Genomic DNA, 16,977 nt, shown 5'->3' with positions numbered 1-16,977 from the left:
TTTACCTTCTTAAACATCTGACTAGGTATGTCACTGCAAAGCGACTGGCTAATGACTAGAATTTCAGTGTCCCCGGCTGATGAAATGATAGAGTTATAGTCCTGTTTCGAAGCCTGACTTTGGAGGAATATTATCGTATCGGCCTCTTCTTGAGTTGATTTTAATTCCAATACTACTTGTCCTAGTGCGTCACAACAACTATTTGGTCCTTCAGTTTCGTTCTCAATGCCGGCCTTTGCCGCACTTCGACCATAAATGTAATAAGGCTCATTTTGTAATGAGAAACTTTTAGGAACTTTCCTCAGTGTTTTACTTTGTGAGACGGTGCGATTTTAATAAACTAAGGTCCTCCGTCGGATCCTCGCAAGATTCATTCCAATGTTTTTAGGGTTTGCTCTTCATATACGTCAAAGACAATGTATTCGTTCGCGGTTTTTGTCTTCTTTTAAAACAAGTCTCTTCTTCGCCTTTAATTTGTTAAACCATTTTCATTCCATTTATAATTATTGCACTTGGAGATGAAAATTATTCTACTGAGTCAGCATACTTCCCAATAGCCTGAGCGAGAGTATAGATTTATTGTTTACCCGTAAAAAAAACCATCCGCTGTCGCTAACACCCACGGAACCGGACTTAGAGAATAAGAAAGAAAATCTAGCAAATTAATGTTCGTATTTCCACCATTCTTGAAACGTTCGAATACGCTGGGATGCGTTTCTTCAAGATTAGTCATTTAACCTAATATGCTGAGAAATATCACGCATAGTTCACTTTATCTTAGCCAAATACCCAAGGAATCATAGCTCGACTCGAGTGCAAATGTAGATTCCAAATACCTTCTCTCGAAGCTCTCAAAATGTCTAACATAGTTTAAACCATATCAATATACCTTTGCACCCATTGCGCATACGATTAAGATATTCTTAGAAAAAAATTAAAACTTTGGCCAGGATTGTTCACTGAAGTGTTTCATCTTTCGTGTCATTGGTACTGTTGTCCAAATTATTTGTTAAAAGTTTTGTGGCCTTAGCTTCTCTTGGGTGGTTTTGTAATAGCCACAATTCAAATTCTTCTTAGTCAAGCCATATTAGAGCTTCCAAAACTAGTTTATTAAGACGGACACCTCGGTTGTACTGACGTCCTTCGAAAACACTTTTAACAGCTCCTTTAGCCATAATGCCAGATTAAACACATATTTCCCGAAGCCCCGAATCTTTAAACTTCTTACCAATTGTTGAAGGGAGGACAAAATTTGAGTGAAACTCACCCATCCGCAAAACTATTCGGTTCAATTTTTCGGGGTGTTTCCAGGCAATTTCCATCGGTTTAGCGTGTATATAAGGCTTGTTCGAAAACGCAATATTTTATATTCCAAGTTGAGACATTATCTTTAGCAACCAATCAAGGATTTTATTGGCGTAATTTAAGCCAGTCGCCGGTGCGTTTATAGGAGGTATATAGCCAATTGAATATCTAACAATTTCAACGTTGCTTCTCATCATAATGTTAAAGCCGTCCAGCTTGGAGATCGGATGAGTGTATTAATAGTTTTTAAAGTCTAAATTTTTTAACGTATGAAATTTTAAATGTTGAATCTTGTTTAAGCGCAGTCAGCAGAGATAAGAGGGTTAAAGGGTAGACCCCGTGGGTGGTCCACTTAGTTAGTTTTTTGTCTATCAGTACTTTTGAACCGTTAAGAGTCCTTTATGAATACAATTTCAAGTGGTATACAACGCGCTTTTTCCTTTTGCTTACTTTACTTGTAACTTCGTAATTTATTTTACGTGTTTTCTTATCTGTTTTAAATGTGTTATAACCGTTCCCGGTTCGACTTAACTTATCTCAATCAAGATAAATCACGTTAAGTTGGTCACGGTTAAAATGTGGGTAACGCTAGATGCAAAGCTTAATAATAAGAATCAGGACACGGTAAAATAAATAAGAACAAGATTTATTGTTCCCTCTTAGGCTAAAAAAATAAACAAACTTACAATAAAATTTAGACCTTCATTAGACATTGTCTCTATGTATTGCTTCCCTCCTTTTTTTGGGACAAAAAATTAAAACGAACAGTCTGTCAATATGGGCCAATCGTTCTGAACCAGCCGGGCACGGCACCTGGTGCACTCGCCTTTATTTTGGCGGGAGAAATTAAAAATAATAACCGGGTGCGAGATTTGGATAACGGACTCAGTCGCCATCTGGTGACTGAATACGTTACAGTGTGATACATTTTCATTTATGTGGTTACGGTGCTTTTATATTTTGAGTTATGCGCTGTTGTTTAGCCTTCACTATTCAGTTAAGGTTTTTTTTAGTGTGCGTTATAAGCCGGGATTTTTAACGGTAAGGTGTTTTGGTTTTTTTCTATTACAATTTTTATTACCGTGGGTATATTTATTGACATTTTCTGGATTTCTAAGTATTTGAATTACCTTGTTGTTTGATTGGGTTATTATTAATTATTTTATTGCATATTTCTGTTAATACAATGTTTATTACTGTAAGTATTTAGATTTACATTTTGTTGGTTCCTAAGTATTTTAATTAACTTGTTACTTCGTTGAATTATTATTATATATTTTTCTATTGGTTATTGTTCTTGTTTGTTTATAATGTGGGGGATAATTCATGTCTACGAATTTTATTTGCATTAATTTTTATCGGCTTCGTTGGGTTGTCATGAACCCACGCAGTTTTTCTATTAGTGCTCCCACTTACAGTTTTGGTTTTCGATTTAACTTTTGTTTTTCAATATAAATTTGATTGTTTAAGACCTATAATACAATGGGTTGGTTTTTCTCTGTGAAATAGTTTATTGCAAGTATAATTTACGTTTCGTGAGCGTTCTAATAATTTTAAATTTTGTATTTTATATTTATAATTTAATTGCTTTGATAATTTAATAATAACGTTTTGGTCTAAAGTTGGTTTTTTGTTCTATTGATAATGCAAAATTTGTTTAATACAATAACATTTGTAATATTTATATTTAAAAGAAAAAATATCTACTGGTTGGGATACTACCGGGATAATATTTTTGGAGGACGCTTATCATAGAGTACCGTGTCCAGTATTTAATACACGCAAGGACAAATTCTTCCGAGGAGAGGTTTATTTTGGCCCGCTTGCCAACTTGTTATCTTCACTATCTTTCAAAGTCAGATTCACTGTCTTTTGTGTTTTTTTCACTGGCCGAAGAGGTAGTCAACAAACATTTATCCAGCGTTTGATACGAATATTTCTAACCATCACTGTAATTAAACTATAATGATAACATTTCCGAACTTATCTTTGATACAAGTCTTCAGCGTAGCTTAAGTAAAATACACATCTTACAAGTGTCACAATCATGCTTGCTTATTAATAAAATACAATAGACATTTAGGATCGTACACGAATTAAAGATTTAATTGGGCATGTCTACACTGGCTTTGAAACTTTTCAGTTCTTTCGAAAATCCATAAATTGTCTTGATACAACACTATAGTTCGCGATCTAGTGGCATTCACCCAAATTAAAAAAAATACCTCTAGATGGCAAACTAAGCCCGGGGAATATTTATATTTAAATACATCTAGGATAGGCCGGGAGTAGTGGCGTACTCCTGTAATCCCAAGCGTCTGGCAGAGTTTGTGGATGGCCGTTTGAGGAAGACCACCAATCCCCCAACGGGTGGTCGGAATACTTCCGCCACGGGTGTCCTCACCCCTGTCCCCTATCTAGTGGTGTGATGGGGTCACTGGAGCCTGCGGGGGGCTCCATACCCGGCTCTCAAGGTCATGTGATCGGGGCGCTGGGTCACTGGAACCTCATGGGTGTTCCACACTCGTCATTCTGTGACCTACTAAGGAGGGTAGTTTGCAGTGGAAGAGGAAGCCACTCTAGTCCTCAGCTGTGCGAGGGTGGGTCTCGGGCAGCCCATGGTGTCGCCTTTTGTTGGGCCGTGATGAGGGCGTTTGTTTGCTATATGTGAGGCGGTCAAAATGGCTGTCTCACTGGCCGAACGTTGTTTCGCAAAGCGCACTTTTGTCCAGGGCTGGTTGTTTAAGGTGGCCGCTGTAGTGCTTAAGGCGGAGCAGCGGGGTACAAATACATATACTTATGTCCCCACGTAATGCTTAGGCGGTGTACGGGGTATATAAATACAATAGTCTGATGTCCCCACGTATCTCGCCCTGATTAATCAAATGGACGAGAGGACTGAATTGTCCCACACGTCACAATCGACAAAAAAATAAAAAACACTTCTAGGAAAGGTCAATAAAGACATTGATATTCGAATTCCCAAAGACGAAAGCTTAAAAATGCATACCCACTTGATTAGTTTAAACTAAGGGGTTAACTTTAAAGGTTTATAAGCGCCACCTGGTTACCAATGAGTCAACGACCAAATACAAATTTATACGTTACAAAGCACGTCGAATTCTGAGTACAATGAAACAATTCGCGTTGAAATCATGTGATAACGGAACTAGCTAACGCTTAATGAATATTTTACAAGCTGACCTTTTTTACCTCTGTGATATGATAACCCAACCGAGACATCGGTATTAGAATTACCCACCGTGAAAGCCTTGTTATAAGCTAAGACCAACTCGTTCCGACCAGCTACAAACAATAATCATCTCAATATTTCGTACTTTCCGTTGCAATTGTGCCGCCGGAAGAACGTCTTGTGAGCATTCTAAAAGTTTCAATACGCTTTTATGAATTAAATCGATTATAACTTTATAGCATGTTAAAAACTCGGGGCGTCTTTGATGGGACCTAATGAGTAGAAAGTGACAAATTAACAGGGATCCTTAAGTGATTCGTTTCGGAGATATGGGCTCCCAAACACAACTTCTTATTTTTTACAAACAATTGGGTTGAAGGAAGGATTTCGTTCTTACGTTTTAAGGTTGTTTATCGGTGTTGGGGGAAGTTTTTCGGGGGCCTATATCTCTGAAACAAAGCATTGAAAGATTAATTTTTATATTTTGAAGGTTATATTAGACATTATATACTCATTAGGACCATAAGAAAACACCCCTTAGTTTTTAACCAACTAATCCATAACACCCTGGAAAAGGTCTTGCTAGGTCACAATCTAAGCTTGGCGCTATTAAAAACTTTAAAGTATGTACAAATAAAACAAAGTTAGAAACAGGCCTGGATATATTTCGCAAAGTTTGATTTTAAGGTATTTTGTGAGTTGTCTTTATTTTTAAAATAACAAAACAAAAACGACCATAAACGCTTTAATTATTAAACGTTGAGTATCCTTACCTGATTTCGAATTAACATTATCGAGTGTTATATATGAACGTCTTTCTTCGGCATTTAAAACCTTATTAATTCTATAGACAGAAACTCGACTCTGGAAAAATATCAAATCACATAATTTTGTAATTTTAAGATACAAAGTTTTTAATTTATACCAAAAATGCGGCGTTGAAAAGATCAGGTATGTTTCGAAGAGTATTATTGAAAGTGGCAAATAATTGCAAAGACACAAAAGTAGTTGCTGGGGTTAAATCTGTTGCATCATTCAACGACAGCATATCTTGGATAGCTCTATTGCATAAATGTATTATGTTTATTTTTTTTTTATTTTATTTCTTTAATTAACTTAGTAATTCTTAATTGGTTTGCAAATTAACTTTCTAACACTTAATCTTTTTGTGTCCGTTGATTTTTTTTTTTCTCTTTTATACAAAAAAGGGAACTATTTTTACAAGTCCCTTTTTATTTATTTTTTTGTTTTGTCGGTTTTTTACAATTAAAAGAAGATTGTTACCTTAAATTAAAAGGGCTATAAGTCGCTCATTGACTTGGCCCTAGAATACCTTATGTATAAAAAATATATCAGATTGTTAATAAAACTTGAACTTGAACTTGAACTTGAACAAAAAAATTGTGAAAGATACGAAAGGACCCTAAGAAAGACAAAAGAAATATGAAGAAGTAAATGAAAATTCGAATGCAAAATTTAAAACGTTCTCTTCGGAAGAAAAAATCAAACAGGAGGGAAAAAAATCTTATCAAGAAAAAAGATATTATTCTTGTTTTATACACCTAGATTGAAAATAATAATATTTTAAAAAAGCATGGAGACCAAACATGTTAGCTACCGGAAAGGACTTCAAAAGTTTTCTATGAATGGTTTTATGTAGACAATAAAACACAAAGTTCATGCTAGCAAAGAAACTGATTTAAAAATAACTTCAAAAAGGTTCGCAACAAACTATTATCGTTTTGAGATACACGAGTACTTTGATTTCTACGAAAAACCGTTTAAAATTATGACGTTAATTTTTAAGCCTCGGCGAGTCGGCGAATAGTTTTTTCGCGTCCTGCATCAGCTGGTAGCTTACAGCTGTATGTTAAAGTAAACAATACATATCGTACGCTTTGATAAAACATTATATTTGTGGAAATGGCGAGTGCTCAAGCTTTGGCTAATTCATCTGAAGATAGTTCTAATGTTTCGGAGTAAAGGCCTTTTCACACGAGCCAACTTTTTGATCCAACTAGATGAGTCAACTTGAGTTGAGTAAACTAGTTGGTTCGTGTGAATAAAAGCTCGATGAGTTGATCCACCAAAAAAGTACGCCAGAAAAAAATGGATCACTGATCCATTTTTGCTGACTCAGCATTTTGATTTGAAAAGTTGGCTCGTGTGAAAAGACCTTTAGTTTATTAAAAATTCGTATTTTTCTGGTAAAATATTTATTTATATTTATTGTATATTTTCTGTATAAGCAAATATATTTCTTTATTTCTAAAAAATGTTACTGTAATACAAAATTTGTGTCTACAATTTTATTTAAAATTAGCGGATTTTAAAAAATGTTCGCAGTTTGTTAAATTTACATTTTTGGTTTAAATATTTATTCAACGTTCAGGAATGAAATAATTTTCAATTTAAAAACTAAACAAAGTTTCCTAATAAAAATATATTTAGGTTTAATACAACTTCGCAAGTGATGTAGTGACAAATCTATACTTTTTATCTCCAGTCTTATGTTATCATTTTCCTTTGGTTGAGACCGTTGAAACTACTGTGGTTTCATCTGCGTAAGTTTGCCAGGTAAAGTATTTGGGAACGTTGTCTGACTTGGTTTTAACGCAACTGCTTTTAAAAAGTGCTCCACAAATTTTCCTATAAGGAGATGGAGTTCACATTATGTACTTTCCCTTTGAACCTTGACGGTTAATTCAAACCAGCCATAATTTACACAGTAGATTGTCCTTCGGGTACATTTGAAGCTAATGTTTGTGTGTCGAGTTGAATAATTAGTGCAACCGAGACACAACAAATGAATACCCACCAGGTTACTTCAATTTTCTTTCTTATCTAATTTAAAGAAGATTAATATAATTAATACAAACATCCAGTCATCCCAATGTATTTTTAAACATTTCAAAAAGTACAAAACACCTCTTACTTACTTTCATATACTATCTTCAACATCCGTAGTTGGATTTTTACTAGACAGTTCTGACACTGTACTTAACGGAGAAAACAAAACGCTGACAAGATATAAATATAAGTAAATTATTTACCGGTAAAATATGATTTTTATTTTGATGAACTATCTCTGAAATGTTGAGATTTTCACTGGATACTGGAGTTCTCAATTGAGAAGACTGAGATAACACGGAAAATATACAATAAATATTAGTAAATATTTTACCAGTAAAAAAGAATAAATTTGATACACTTACTTCGAAACATTGGAATTATCTTCAGATAAACTAGCCAAGCTTGAGCTCTGTCCATTTCCAGAAATGGAATGTATTATCAAAGCGTGTAATATATATGTTGTTTACCTTTACATACAGCTGTAAGCTGATGAAATACGCAAAAAAGGAGATTATTCCATAATTAAAAGGGATAATATAGCTAAACCCTAAACAAATTTGAAGAAATTAAAAACCTTACTAATAACTCGTACCAATAGCTCTTCGAGCAAACAAAAAGGCCGCGAATCTCGGATCAAATAGATCTTCGAGTAATAAACTACATAAAAGCTTAATAAAATAGCCAGAAATTCCAACGGTAGACCGGTTTCGTTCTATATGGAACTCATCAGTACCGTGCGGGAAATCTGGCTGGCGACTGTTATACATCTAAAAGAGAAACTAAGCCTAAACATTAAAAATTTCAAAACGCGTTGCATGGCAACGGAAAGCCGAAAAGGGGTAGTGTGGTGGAGAATAGTATATACGATAAGTTAAGTTTGAAGAAACCAACTATGGACTGTGCGATACGCAAAAAAGTGGATTAGTCCATAATCATAGTCTGGTTGTAAGCTACCAGAACCAGCTGACGAGGAACTCCAAAACCATATGGCCCGACTCGCCGCGAATTAAAAAACAACGTCATATTTTTCCACGGTTTTTTCTTAAAAAATAAAGTACTCGTCTATCTCAAAACGATAATAGCTAATATTCATAATTTAATAACTATAGCCAGGTTCACACGTACCCTCCGAAACGTTTTGCCTTGTTTCGATCTCGCTGCGGTTCTTAGCGTTTGGATATCTTTTTGTTCACACATTTGATTTCCAATGAGTTTTAAACAAAATTGGGCAAGTGTTGTATAGAAATGTAATTTGAAGTTCAACTGCTCACGCATTTGAATGACGTTTCAAAACATTCTTATTATAAATTAATCCACCCAGAAGAAATTTGTTGTATTTTTTAAACCAATAGACCAAAAGTTGCGAGACATTTTCTTCTAAAAAAGGCATACAAAATTTATAAGCTGAATAAAATTCACGATTGACGATTTGTGTAAAAAAAAAAAAAGGCTCATGGTTCGCAAAAATCAACTCGATGACGTCACGAATAGCTGCCAAAATGGTCAACTAAGCGTTTCAGCCGAAACAATTTGAAACGCTGGGACGCGCAACGGTAACTGTTCACACGACGGGATACAAACGTTGCGGGAGCACTCGCAACGTTACAGAGGGTATGTGTGAACGCGGCTTATATTGAATAACGTGAAACACCTTTTTCAGAAGCCTGATGTTTAGTATTGTATATATAACTTTAAAATCTCCAAACACATGAACCTCAAGTTTTCGTATTTTTATCCACCGCGCGATCTTACATTTATATCACGGACGTTTTAAAAATGCGATGATGAAATCGCGTGTATTTTCGGCAAAAGTGTTTTTAATTTTTAAAATGTACAAAATGTTTTTCTTTCAAATAAGAAGTGTAGATTTTTTACTATCCATAAAATTCCGTTATAATTAAAGGTTTGCTGTTTTATTGGCAAGGTACGCGTCTATTATTTCGCTATTCACGACATTTTTTGGAACTAGTTAACTAATCGTCGAATCGGCAAAACATTTCCGTGGGCAATAGTGAGGATTCGCCTTTCAAGCACTCTAAAACCAACAACGTGAATAACGAATTTTTTGGAGTTTCAACATTATGGATGCTCATGTGAGAAAAAGACCAGCTGTCAAGGGACAAGTCACAAGAATTGAGAATGCAGTAGGTCAAACAGCGGACCATTTATCTGATGTCACATTGAAGCTGTACGTGGATGGAGTGGATAAGTTTTCAAGAGATTTGGACGAAGCTCACGAAGGCATAGCTAAAACCATTGATCCAGCAGGTGACTTCGATCCTCACTAAACCGAGTACAACGCCATTTTCGCTCGGGTTGAGCAATTAAATGTCTTGTTGGTCCCTGAAGCCAACACAAGGGCAGTCAATGCACCAGTTAGGCCAGCCAGGCCAGTTAGCGAAGTTCGATTACCGAAGTTGGAGCTTCCTACCTTCAGCGGAAGTTTCATTGATTGGTTACCGTTCCACGACCTTTTGCGAAAACCGTAAACAACAATGAATCGCTAACGGGAGCTCAGAAGTTTCAATACTTGAAGTCTTCATTACGAAACTAAGCAGCACTCCTCATTCAATTTATCCCGGTAACTGACGCGAATTACTTGGAAGCTTGGGATATCTTGCACAATCGTTTTAACAACAAACGAGAAATCATCGACGCACACGTAAGACGACTTTTCAATCAACCTAACGTCGCACAAGAATCATCGTCAGCTTTGAGAACCCTCATCGACACCACAGCCGTATGCATAAGAGCACTCAAGGTTCTACAAGAACAAGTTCAACATTGAGACGCCATCCTATACTACACCTTCTAAAAGAAAAACTCGATTCAGAATCTCGCCGACAATGGGAACTATCACCGAGGGGGAACGGAAAGTCAAATTTCGAGGAACTCGTAAAATTCCTGGACCAACGGGCCAGAGCGTTGGCAGCAGCTCCGCCAGCACCTGCGAATATCGCAATCACCAAATCCAAGGCTCCAATACATCAGAGGCCGAGTACAAAGCTCATCATGGTACTCTGAGCGAGTCTTGCAACTTTTGTAACGAAAACCATTCAACTTACCGATGTACAAAATTTCTGAACGCACCTTAGACCGAGCGCTGGAACATGGTCAAGAATAATTCCATGTGTTTCAACTGCTTACGAACTGACCATCAAAGCAACGAATGCAAATCTGGCGATTTTAGAAAGTGTAAATTCAGACATAATACGTTTTTACATCCAGACGTACAAGAGATGGAACCCCCAAAAACGAAGGCCATCTCTGGCATAGTTTCATGCCCTTCTCGAGACCTAAACGGAACCTCTCAAGCGATTTTGGCAGCGACAATGGTCCAAGTCACGGGTTTTGGTGATCAACTATTTCCAGCCCGATTATTGCTGGACTTAGGATCGCAAGCCACTTTCATAAAAGAGCAATTCACGCAGCAACTAAAGCTGAAACGAACACGCTTCAGTTGATGGAATTGGTGCAACCGAAGTGAACACCTCTCGAGGCAGTGTCATATTGAACATCAGCTCAAACATCAGAAACACATCGGATGTGACGGTCGAGGCAATCATTCTGAACAAGGTCACGGACAAGCTACCAAACAGTCCGTTCGACCCGATAACCTGCGAGCATTTAACGGGCTGAATCTCGCATACCCGACGTTTCATATCCCCGGACACGTGGATATTCTACTAGGTGCGGACGTGTACTTAAGTCTTTTGCTAGATGGAATTTGCAAGGGCAAAGAAGATATTCCCGGTGCCTTTAACACCCGTTTCGGATGGGCAATTTCCGGTCCACTACTCATAAAAGGAACAAGTCCGACGATAAAGGTCCACCATTGCAAATTGGAAGATGAATTGAAGAATCTTTGGGAGCTGGAAGCCATCCACCCTCGAAGAATGTTAACACCGACTGAAACTCAATGCGAACAGCATTTCAAAGAATCGCATACGCGTGACTCGACAGGAAGTTTCACCGTACGATTGCCAATGAAGAAGAACCCGCCAACTCTTGGGGAATCCAGGCACATGGCCGTTCGTCAGTTCTTACAAACAGAACGACGTTTACAACCCAACACATGGCTCTATGATGAGTACCACAAGTTCTTTGGAGAATACCTGGCTCTTGGACACATGGAACTCATTCCAGACGATGTCAAAAATTAAAACACAAATCAACCGTACTACTTACCACATCACGCGGTATTCAAAGAAGATAGTACCACCATAAAAACACAGCTAACTGTGCCTCACGAGGAATCTCCGCTAAAGAGCTTGCTCAACATGAGTCGTGGTGACATGGACCTGATGACTTGGATTATCTTCTAACAACAAGAGACCAGAACGATAACCAACAAGAACCAATGAACTGCTTGTCGGACGAAAAACGTAGTAGTTGCGTTGGTGACGCATTGTCAAATGAAATCAACCTTACTAACAAAATATTCGTCGCTAAGCAAACTCCTTCACGTCACCGCTTACATACTGCGGTTCATTTTCAATTGTTGGCAATTGAAAGAAAAACGAATCTCTGGTGCTCTACTAAGCGAAAAAAAAAGAAAAGGCCTTATTTCGATGCGTTAGAGTCGTTCAAAACAACAGTTTTGGTGAAGAGATACGCCGCCTCAAACAAAACAGGAAAAAACAACGAAAAGCATAATTGTATCATTACAACCGTACCTCAAGAGGAAAGGAATTCTACGTGTTGGTGGCCGACTGCGTCACTCCAACCTATCGTATGAGCAAAGGCACCCAGCATTGTTACCAAGACACAGCAAATTGACCCACCTCCTAATTCAACACGAGCACGAGAAACATTTTCACGGAGGTGCTCAGTTGATAGCAACTACCTTGCAAAAGCATTTTTGGATCGTTGGACTTCGAGATGCCATACGCTTCCACATTCGAAGATGTATTCCGGGCGTTCACCAACAGGCCATCACGGCGACACTAATGGGCGATCTACAACAGGCCAGGGTTAATCCAGAATGAGCCTTTTTGAAGTGCGGCGTTGACTACGCATGCCCATTCATCCTTAAACTCATGAAAGGACGAAGAAATCTCCGGTTTAAGTGCTTCATTGCGATCTTCGTCTGCTTTACCACGCGGGTGATTCATTTGGAATAACTCAGCAACATGACAACCGAATCATTTCTCGCAGCCTTAAAATTCTTTGTCGCTCGACGAGGGAAATGCTCGGATATCAACAGCGACTGCGGAACAAAATTAGTTGGATCGGACCGAGAGATTAAAGCATTCATCAAATTCATCGTCTCCTCGAACAACAACGAACAAGTGTCAAGCTGGCTCGCTCACGAAGGTACGAGCTGGCACTTCAACCCACCTACCGCTCTCCATTTTGGAGGTCTTTGGGAAGCAGGAGTGAAGTATCACTTGAAACGAGTTCTTGGCACTACAATTCTTAACTTTGAAGAAATGCAAACTCTTATATGCCAAATAAAAGCAAGCCTAAATTCGCGTCCATTGACGGCGTTAAGCTCGGACCCAACTGACTTCGCCGTTTAATACCCGGACATTTCTTAATCGGAGATGAGCTTACCGCCATCCCAGAACCCGACTTGACTTCAGAAAAGGTCAATCGTCTTTCGCGTTGGCAGTTGAGCCAACAAATCCTACAACACTTCTGGAAACGTTGGAGAAGTGAATAATGGTCGCGCCTTCATCAAAGACCGAAATGAACTACACCTAAACCAAATCTACGCGTCGATGAACAAGTGCTGCTTAAGGAGAGTGGAAAATGGCAAGAATAACGCAACTTCATCGAGGAGAAGACAACCACGTTCGCGTAGTTTCAGTCAGAACAGCTAACAAAATATTAAAAAGGCCCTTCGTAAAATTATGTCAATTGCTAGAAATCTAAAGGAAAAATTATATTGTATTTAAATTTAATTGAGCTGATTAGGTTAGTTAAACAGATAATGTTTTAACTGGATTACCTAAATGTAACAGCAAGCTTCTCTTTTGGTCTAATGGCTTTGGAGTTTCTTTCTTTTTAATTATATTCCTAACAGGCTCTAATATTTGGTCAAACTGTTCGGGTGACATTCGAAAGAAGCTAGATGTAAATATTAATAGTTTAATTATATTTACGAAAAAATAAATTAATTTTTTTAATCAAGGCTTACTTAAAATAGCTTTCTCTATCTCCACACCTCATTTCCCGAACTAAATTACTGAAGAATCCTTGTTCTTCCCTTTTCTGAAATATTCCTCGAACCCAGCACTTTTTCTTATATTTTTGTTTTTTCTTTAACGTATTAGTCACAAATATAATTGTGGCCAAATAATACGCAATTAGATTAGCCCTAATCAATTCTATTCTACTACCGGGATAAATTTTCTTTCGTCTTCGCACCTAAAAATCGGTCGGAAATAAAACAATGAAAATATACGTCCGCCACGAAAAACGGAAATTTCCGGCCGAAAAATACGTCTAGGAAAAACTGATGGGAAAGGATGTTTTTACCAGGTTGTCCCCCTCACTCGGTGATTCCAAATTCCGCCACTAGAGGTCTCTATCGCTTGCCATAGCATCAATTGGCTTTTTTTCCTATTTGGTTTCTTTAATTTTCGTGACGTTTTTCACTGGCTTCTTTTTAACCTTGTCTTTTTTTACCTAGATTCGTATTTTACAAGTATTCACCGGGAAATGTTAGAAAAATAGTTAAAATAAAAAGTGAATAGGGCTTATTCGAAAAACCACAAAATGGTTTCGCTTAATTTTAATTCTATTTTCCACCGAGTTACGCGGTGATAACTCTAAAACTCCTGTGTAGAGTTTGCAAGTTTTATCCTCACTGGTTTGATGGTTTGTCCCCCAGTTCCTCGGTTTACACTTTTCACTTGGCTCGCGTGGCATGAGCTGCTTTTCATCACCCTCCTTCGCAATTGAGCATAAAACGTCTCTATATTATTTCTGCCTTGGGTATTATTAGCCTAGCTGATTATTATTAATATTATTTTGATACCAAACAACATTTGACACGTAAAATTCTTGATGTCGTCCAACATTTTATATTGCACGAGTATAGACCATTTCGCCTGTTAGAAAGACTATATAAATTTTCCTTCATAATTTTTGAAACATCCGACCAGAATAAATTCAAAAAAGCTAGCTGAAGCGGAACAGCTTGTGAATATATAATTATAATTAACATCGGTGCAACACCAATTATTTATATATTATTCTGAAGTGTTTAAATGAGTTTCAATATGTTTTCAAAATCTGTCTAAAAACACTTTTTCGGCATCAATAAAATTAGAAACGTTAATTGTTTTTGCTTTATAGAAGACTTATGGTTAAATGCTAAGATAATTTAATATTTGACTATTCTAGAAAACTTTTAGCATTAAGTTTTCTTACCATATGATCTGTCGTAGTTGAAAACAACAAGCTTGGAAATTTTTGGAATATTTTCTCAAACCAAAGGTCAACAGGATGCTCAAAACTAGAATTAATCAGTAACATTCAGGTACAGTATTTTAATTAATAGGTAGCCGACTACTTAGACTATGCTTTTGCTTAATTTAAAACTCAACACCTATTTTTTTTTACAATTGCTATTAAACCCCTTTTCCTACCAAAGCACTCGCTTATTGGTAGATTAACAACCAACCACGCCCATAGGCTACGTTGAGCTTGAGTAAAGACCGCGTGCCCTTTAGTAGCTTGTGTTATTGAAGCTTACGTAATCTTATGGTTAATCCTCCACGGAGCTCGTTAGGATTTATATATTAATCGAAGATTCAATTTAATACCAATACCACTTATTACTCGGGAACTGAAAAAGCCCCGCATTGTGAAGAAGATATTTGGTCAGGAATTTAAAAAAATCAATTATTTTGTGTGTTTCCTTATATTCTCTTACACAAATCTGTTTGAAACAATATTTGTAAAGCAATATTAAGAAACAGATATCCCAAATGATATTGAGAAATCATTATCGGCCAAGCGCAGTTAATTCCTTAAAGTGCCGTACTTTACCTCTCAATTATCAAAAATATAAGTTTAAATAAAAATTACCAATGCGGGAATGATTTGCCATAATGAAGAGTTGATCGCTTGGATAAATGCCAATTTTTTTAGAAGCAGCGCCTCTTGATTCCTTAGATTTTCCACTAAAGACTGATATGAATTTTCCCACGCGTAAAATTTAAGAACTCTCATTCCAGTCAATATTTCGTTCATTATTTTCAGGCGTGTATCCTTCCATTTCATAAGTTCTTGCTAAAAAACACAATTTAAAATGAGTTTACACGGCTACTTTTCTAACACGAACGTTAAAGAACATCAAATTTATGAAAAACATTAAAAAATAAATCACCTGGTATTTTTTATATATCTTGGTTAAAAAGATGTTAAGCGGAAGTGAAATCGTAATTAATAGAACACCAATTAAAGCCGATATTCCTAATAAATTCCACAAAAGATAACTTCCCATTGCTATCACCACAGGTGCTGTTATGATCGTAAAAGAATTTATGATTAAATTTTTAAGTTGTTGCACGTCGATTGAAAGGCAATTTAGCATTGTGCCAGTTGAAAGATGCTGTTTTCCCGCGAAAGATAGTCGAAATATCTAGAAATAAACAAAATCGCATCACTTCAGGTTATCGAACTTTATTAAATCCGTTCATTTGATAAAAGTAGTGCTAATGTGAATAATCAATTAAGCACATACAACCTCTATTCAATATAATTACTGCAAATTTTGCGCGTCAAAGTTTATAAACAACAAAATGTATTACTTTTAAATCACCCAATTAAATGTGACTATATCGTATTACAACTTGGATACTTGAACCAATATCCTTTGATAGCCATTTTACAAATCTAGCTAGAGTCGTGGTTTCTACAGCACATTGCCAAGACATGTCGGCGAAACCAAAGGCGCAGGCTCTTTTGGCTCATTTGCTCCATGTTATTTATACTTAAGTTGCATCTAGGCTTGGCTTTACCAATATATATTTTAGTAAATAGTAGTTATACAATCTGTATATCGGTTTTTTGATAAATGGTTTACTTTCACGTATACCCTGTAGCACGCGGGAGTTGGTTAAGGATCGGACTGTTGTAAAAAAGTTAGTTTCATGTCCACGACTAAAATACGACCTTATGTGTCTGTAAAGGTTTCGTGTTAAAAATAGATCTGCTGTTTTTAGACTTTTCTTTTTCAGGGTGCGCATCACAACTTATATATTAATTGCCGACTCTTAAATTACCTTACACGGTTTCTATTCAATGATGATGATAACATTTAATGTGGTTTCATGAAGACAAAATAGTATTTCAAAATTGTTTCCAATAAGATGTAATTTTGTTATTAAATCGAGCGGGCGACCACCATGAACTAACTTCTTAATTTATTTTTCCTCAGATCGTGTGTTCAACTAATTTATATCCAGGTCTTGCACAGAACTTCCGTTTTAGGAACGGTACAGTACGGGCGCATTCGTAAAGGTGATAAAGTTGGCTATGGGTCACCGTGCAACTAATTACTGTACTGAAAAGTTGGCAAGCCAAAATATACCTCTCCTCGGAAGAGTTGTCCCTAGTGGTATTAATTTCTCGAGATGAACCTTAAAGATATATCTCCACAATCCTGAGTT

At 36.8% G+C, this 16,977-nt stretch overlaps 1 protein-coding gene across 1 annotated transcript in view; it reads right to left on the bottom strand.

Annotated features, from left to right (window-relative positions):
* LOC149949807 (ATP-binding cassette sub-family C member 1-like) overlaps nt 1-16,977 on the bottom strand; it is an 85,005-nt gene that overhangs the window by 37,486 nt on the left and 30,542 nt on the right. Inside the window, exons 10-14 of the mRNA XM_090169507.1 lie at nt 15,693-15,947; nt 15,392-15,595; nt 5,869-5,921; nt 5,424-5,559; nt 5,272-5,362 (exon numbers count right to left, since the gene is read on the bottom strand). Coding sequence (XP_090025633.1) covers nt 5,272-5,362; nt 5,424-5,559; nt 5,869-5,921; nt 15,392-15,595; nt 15,693-15,947 — 739 coding nt within the window. The remainder of the gene's footprint in view (nt 1-5,271; nt 5,363-5,423; nt 5,560-5,868; nt 5,922-15,391; nt 15,596-15,692; nt 15,948-16,977) is intronic.

Source organism: Leiobunum rupestre, chromosome 3 (assembly GCF_980474605.1).
Source record: "Leiobunum rupestre chromosome 3, qqLeiRupe1.1.hap1, whole genome shotgun sequence".
Lineage (NCBI taxonomy): Eukaryota > Metazoa > Arthropoda > Arachnida > Opiliones > Sclerosomatidae > Leiobunum > Leiobunum rupestre.
The sequence above is the reverse complement of the archived record's forward strand: the minus strand, read 5'-3'. Positions and strand labels throughout refer to the sequence as shown.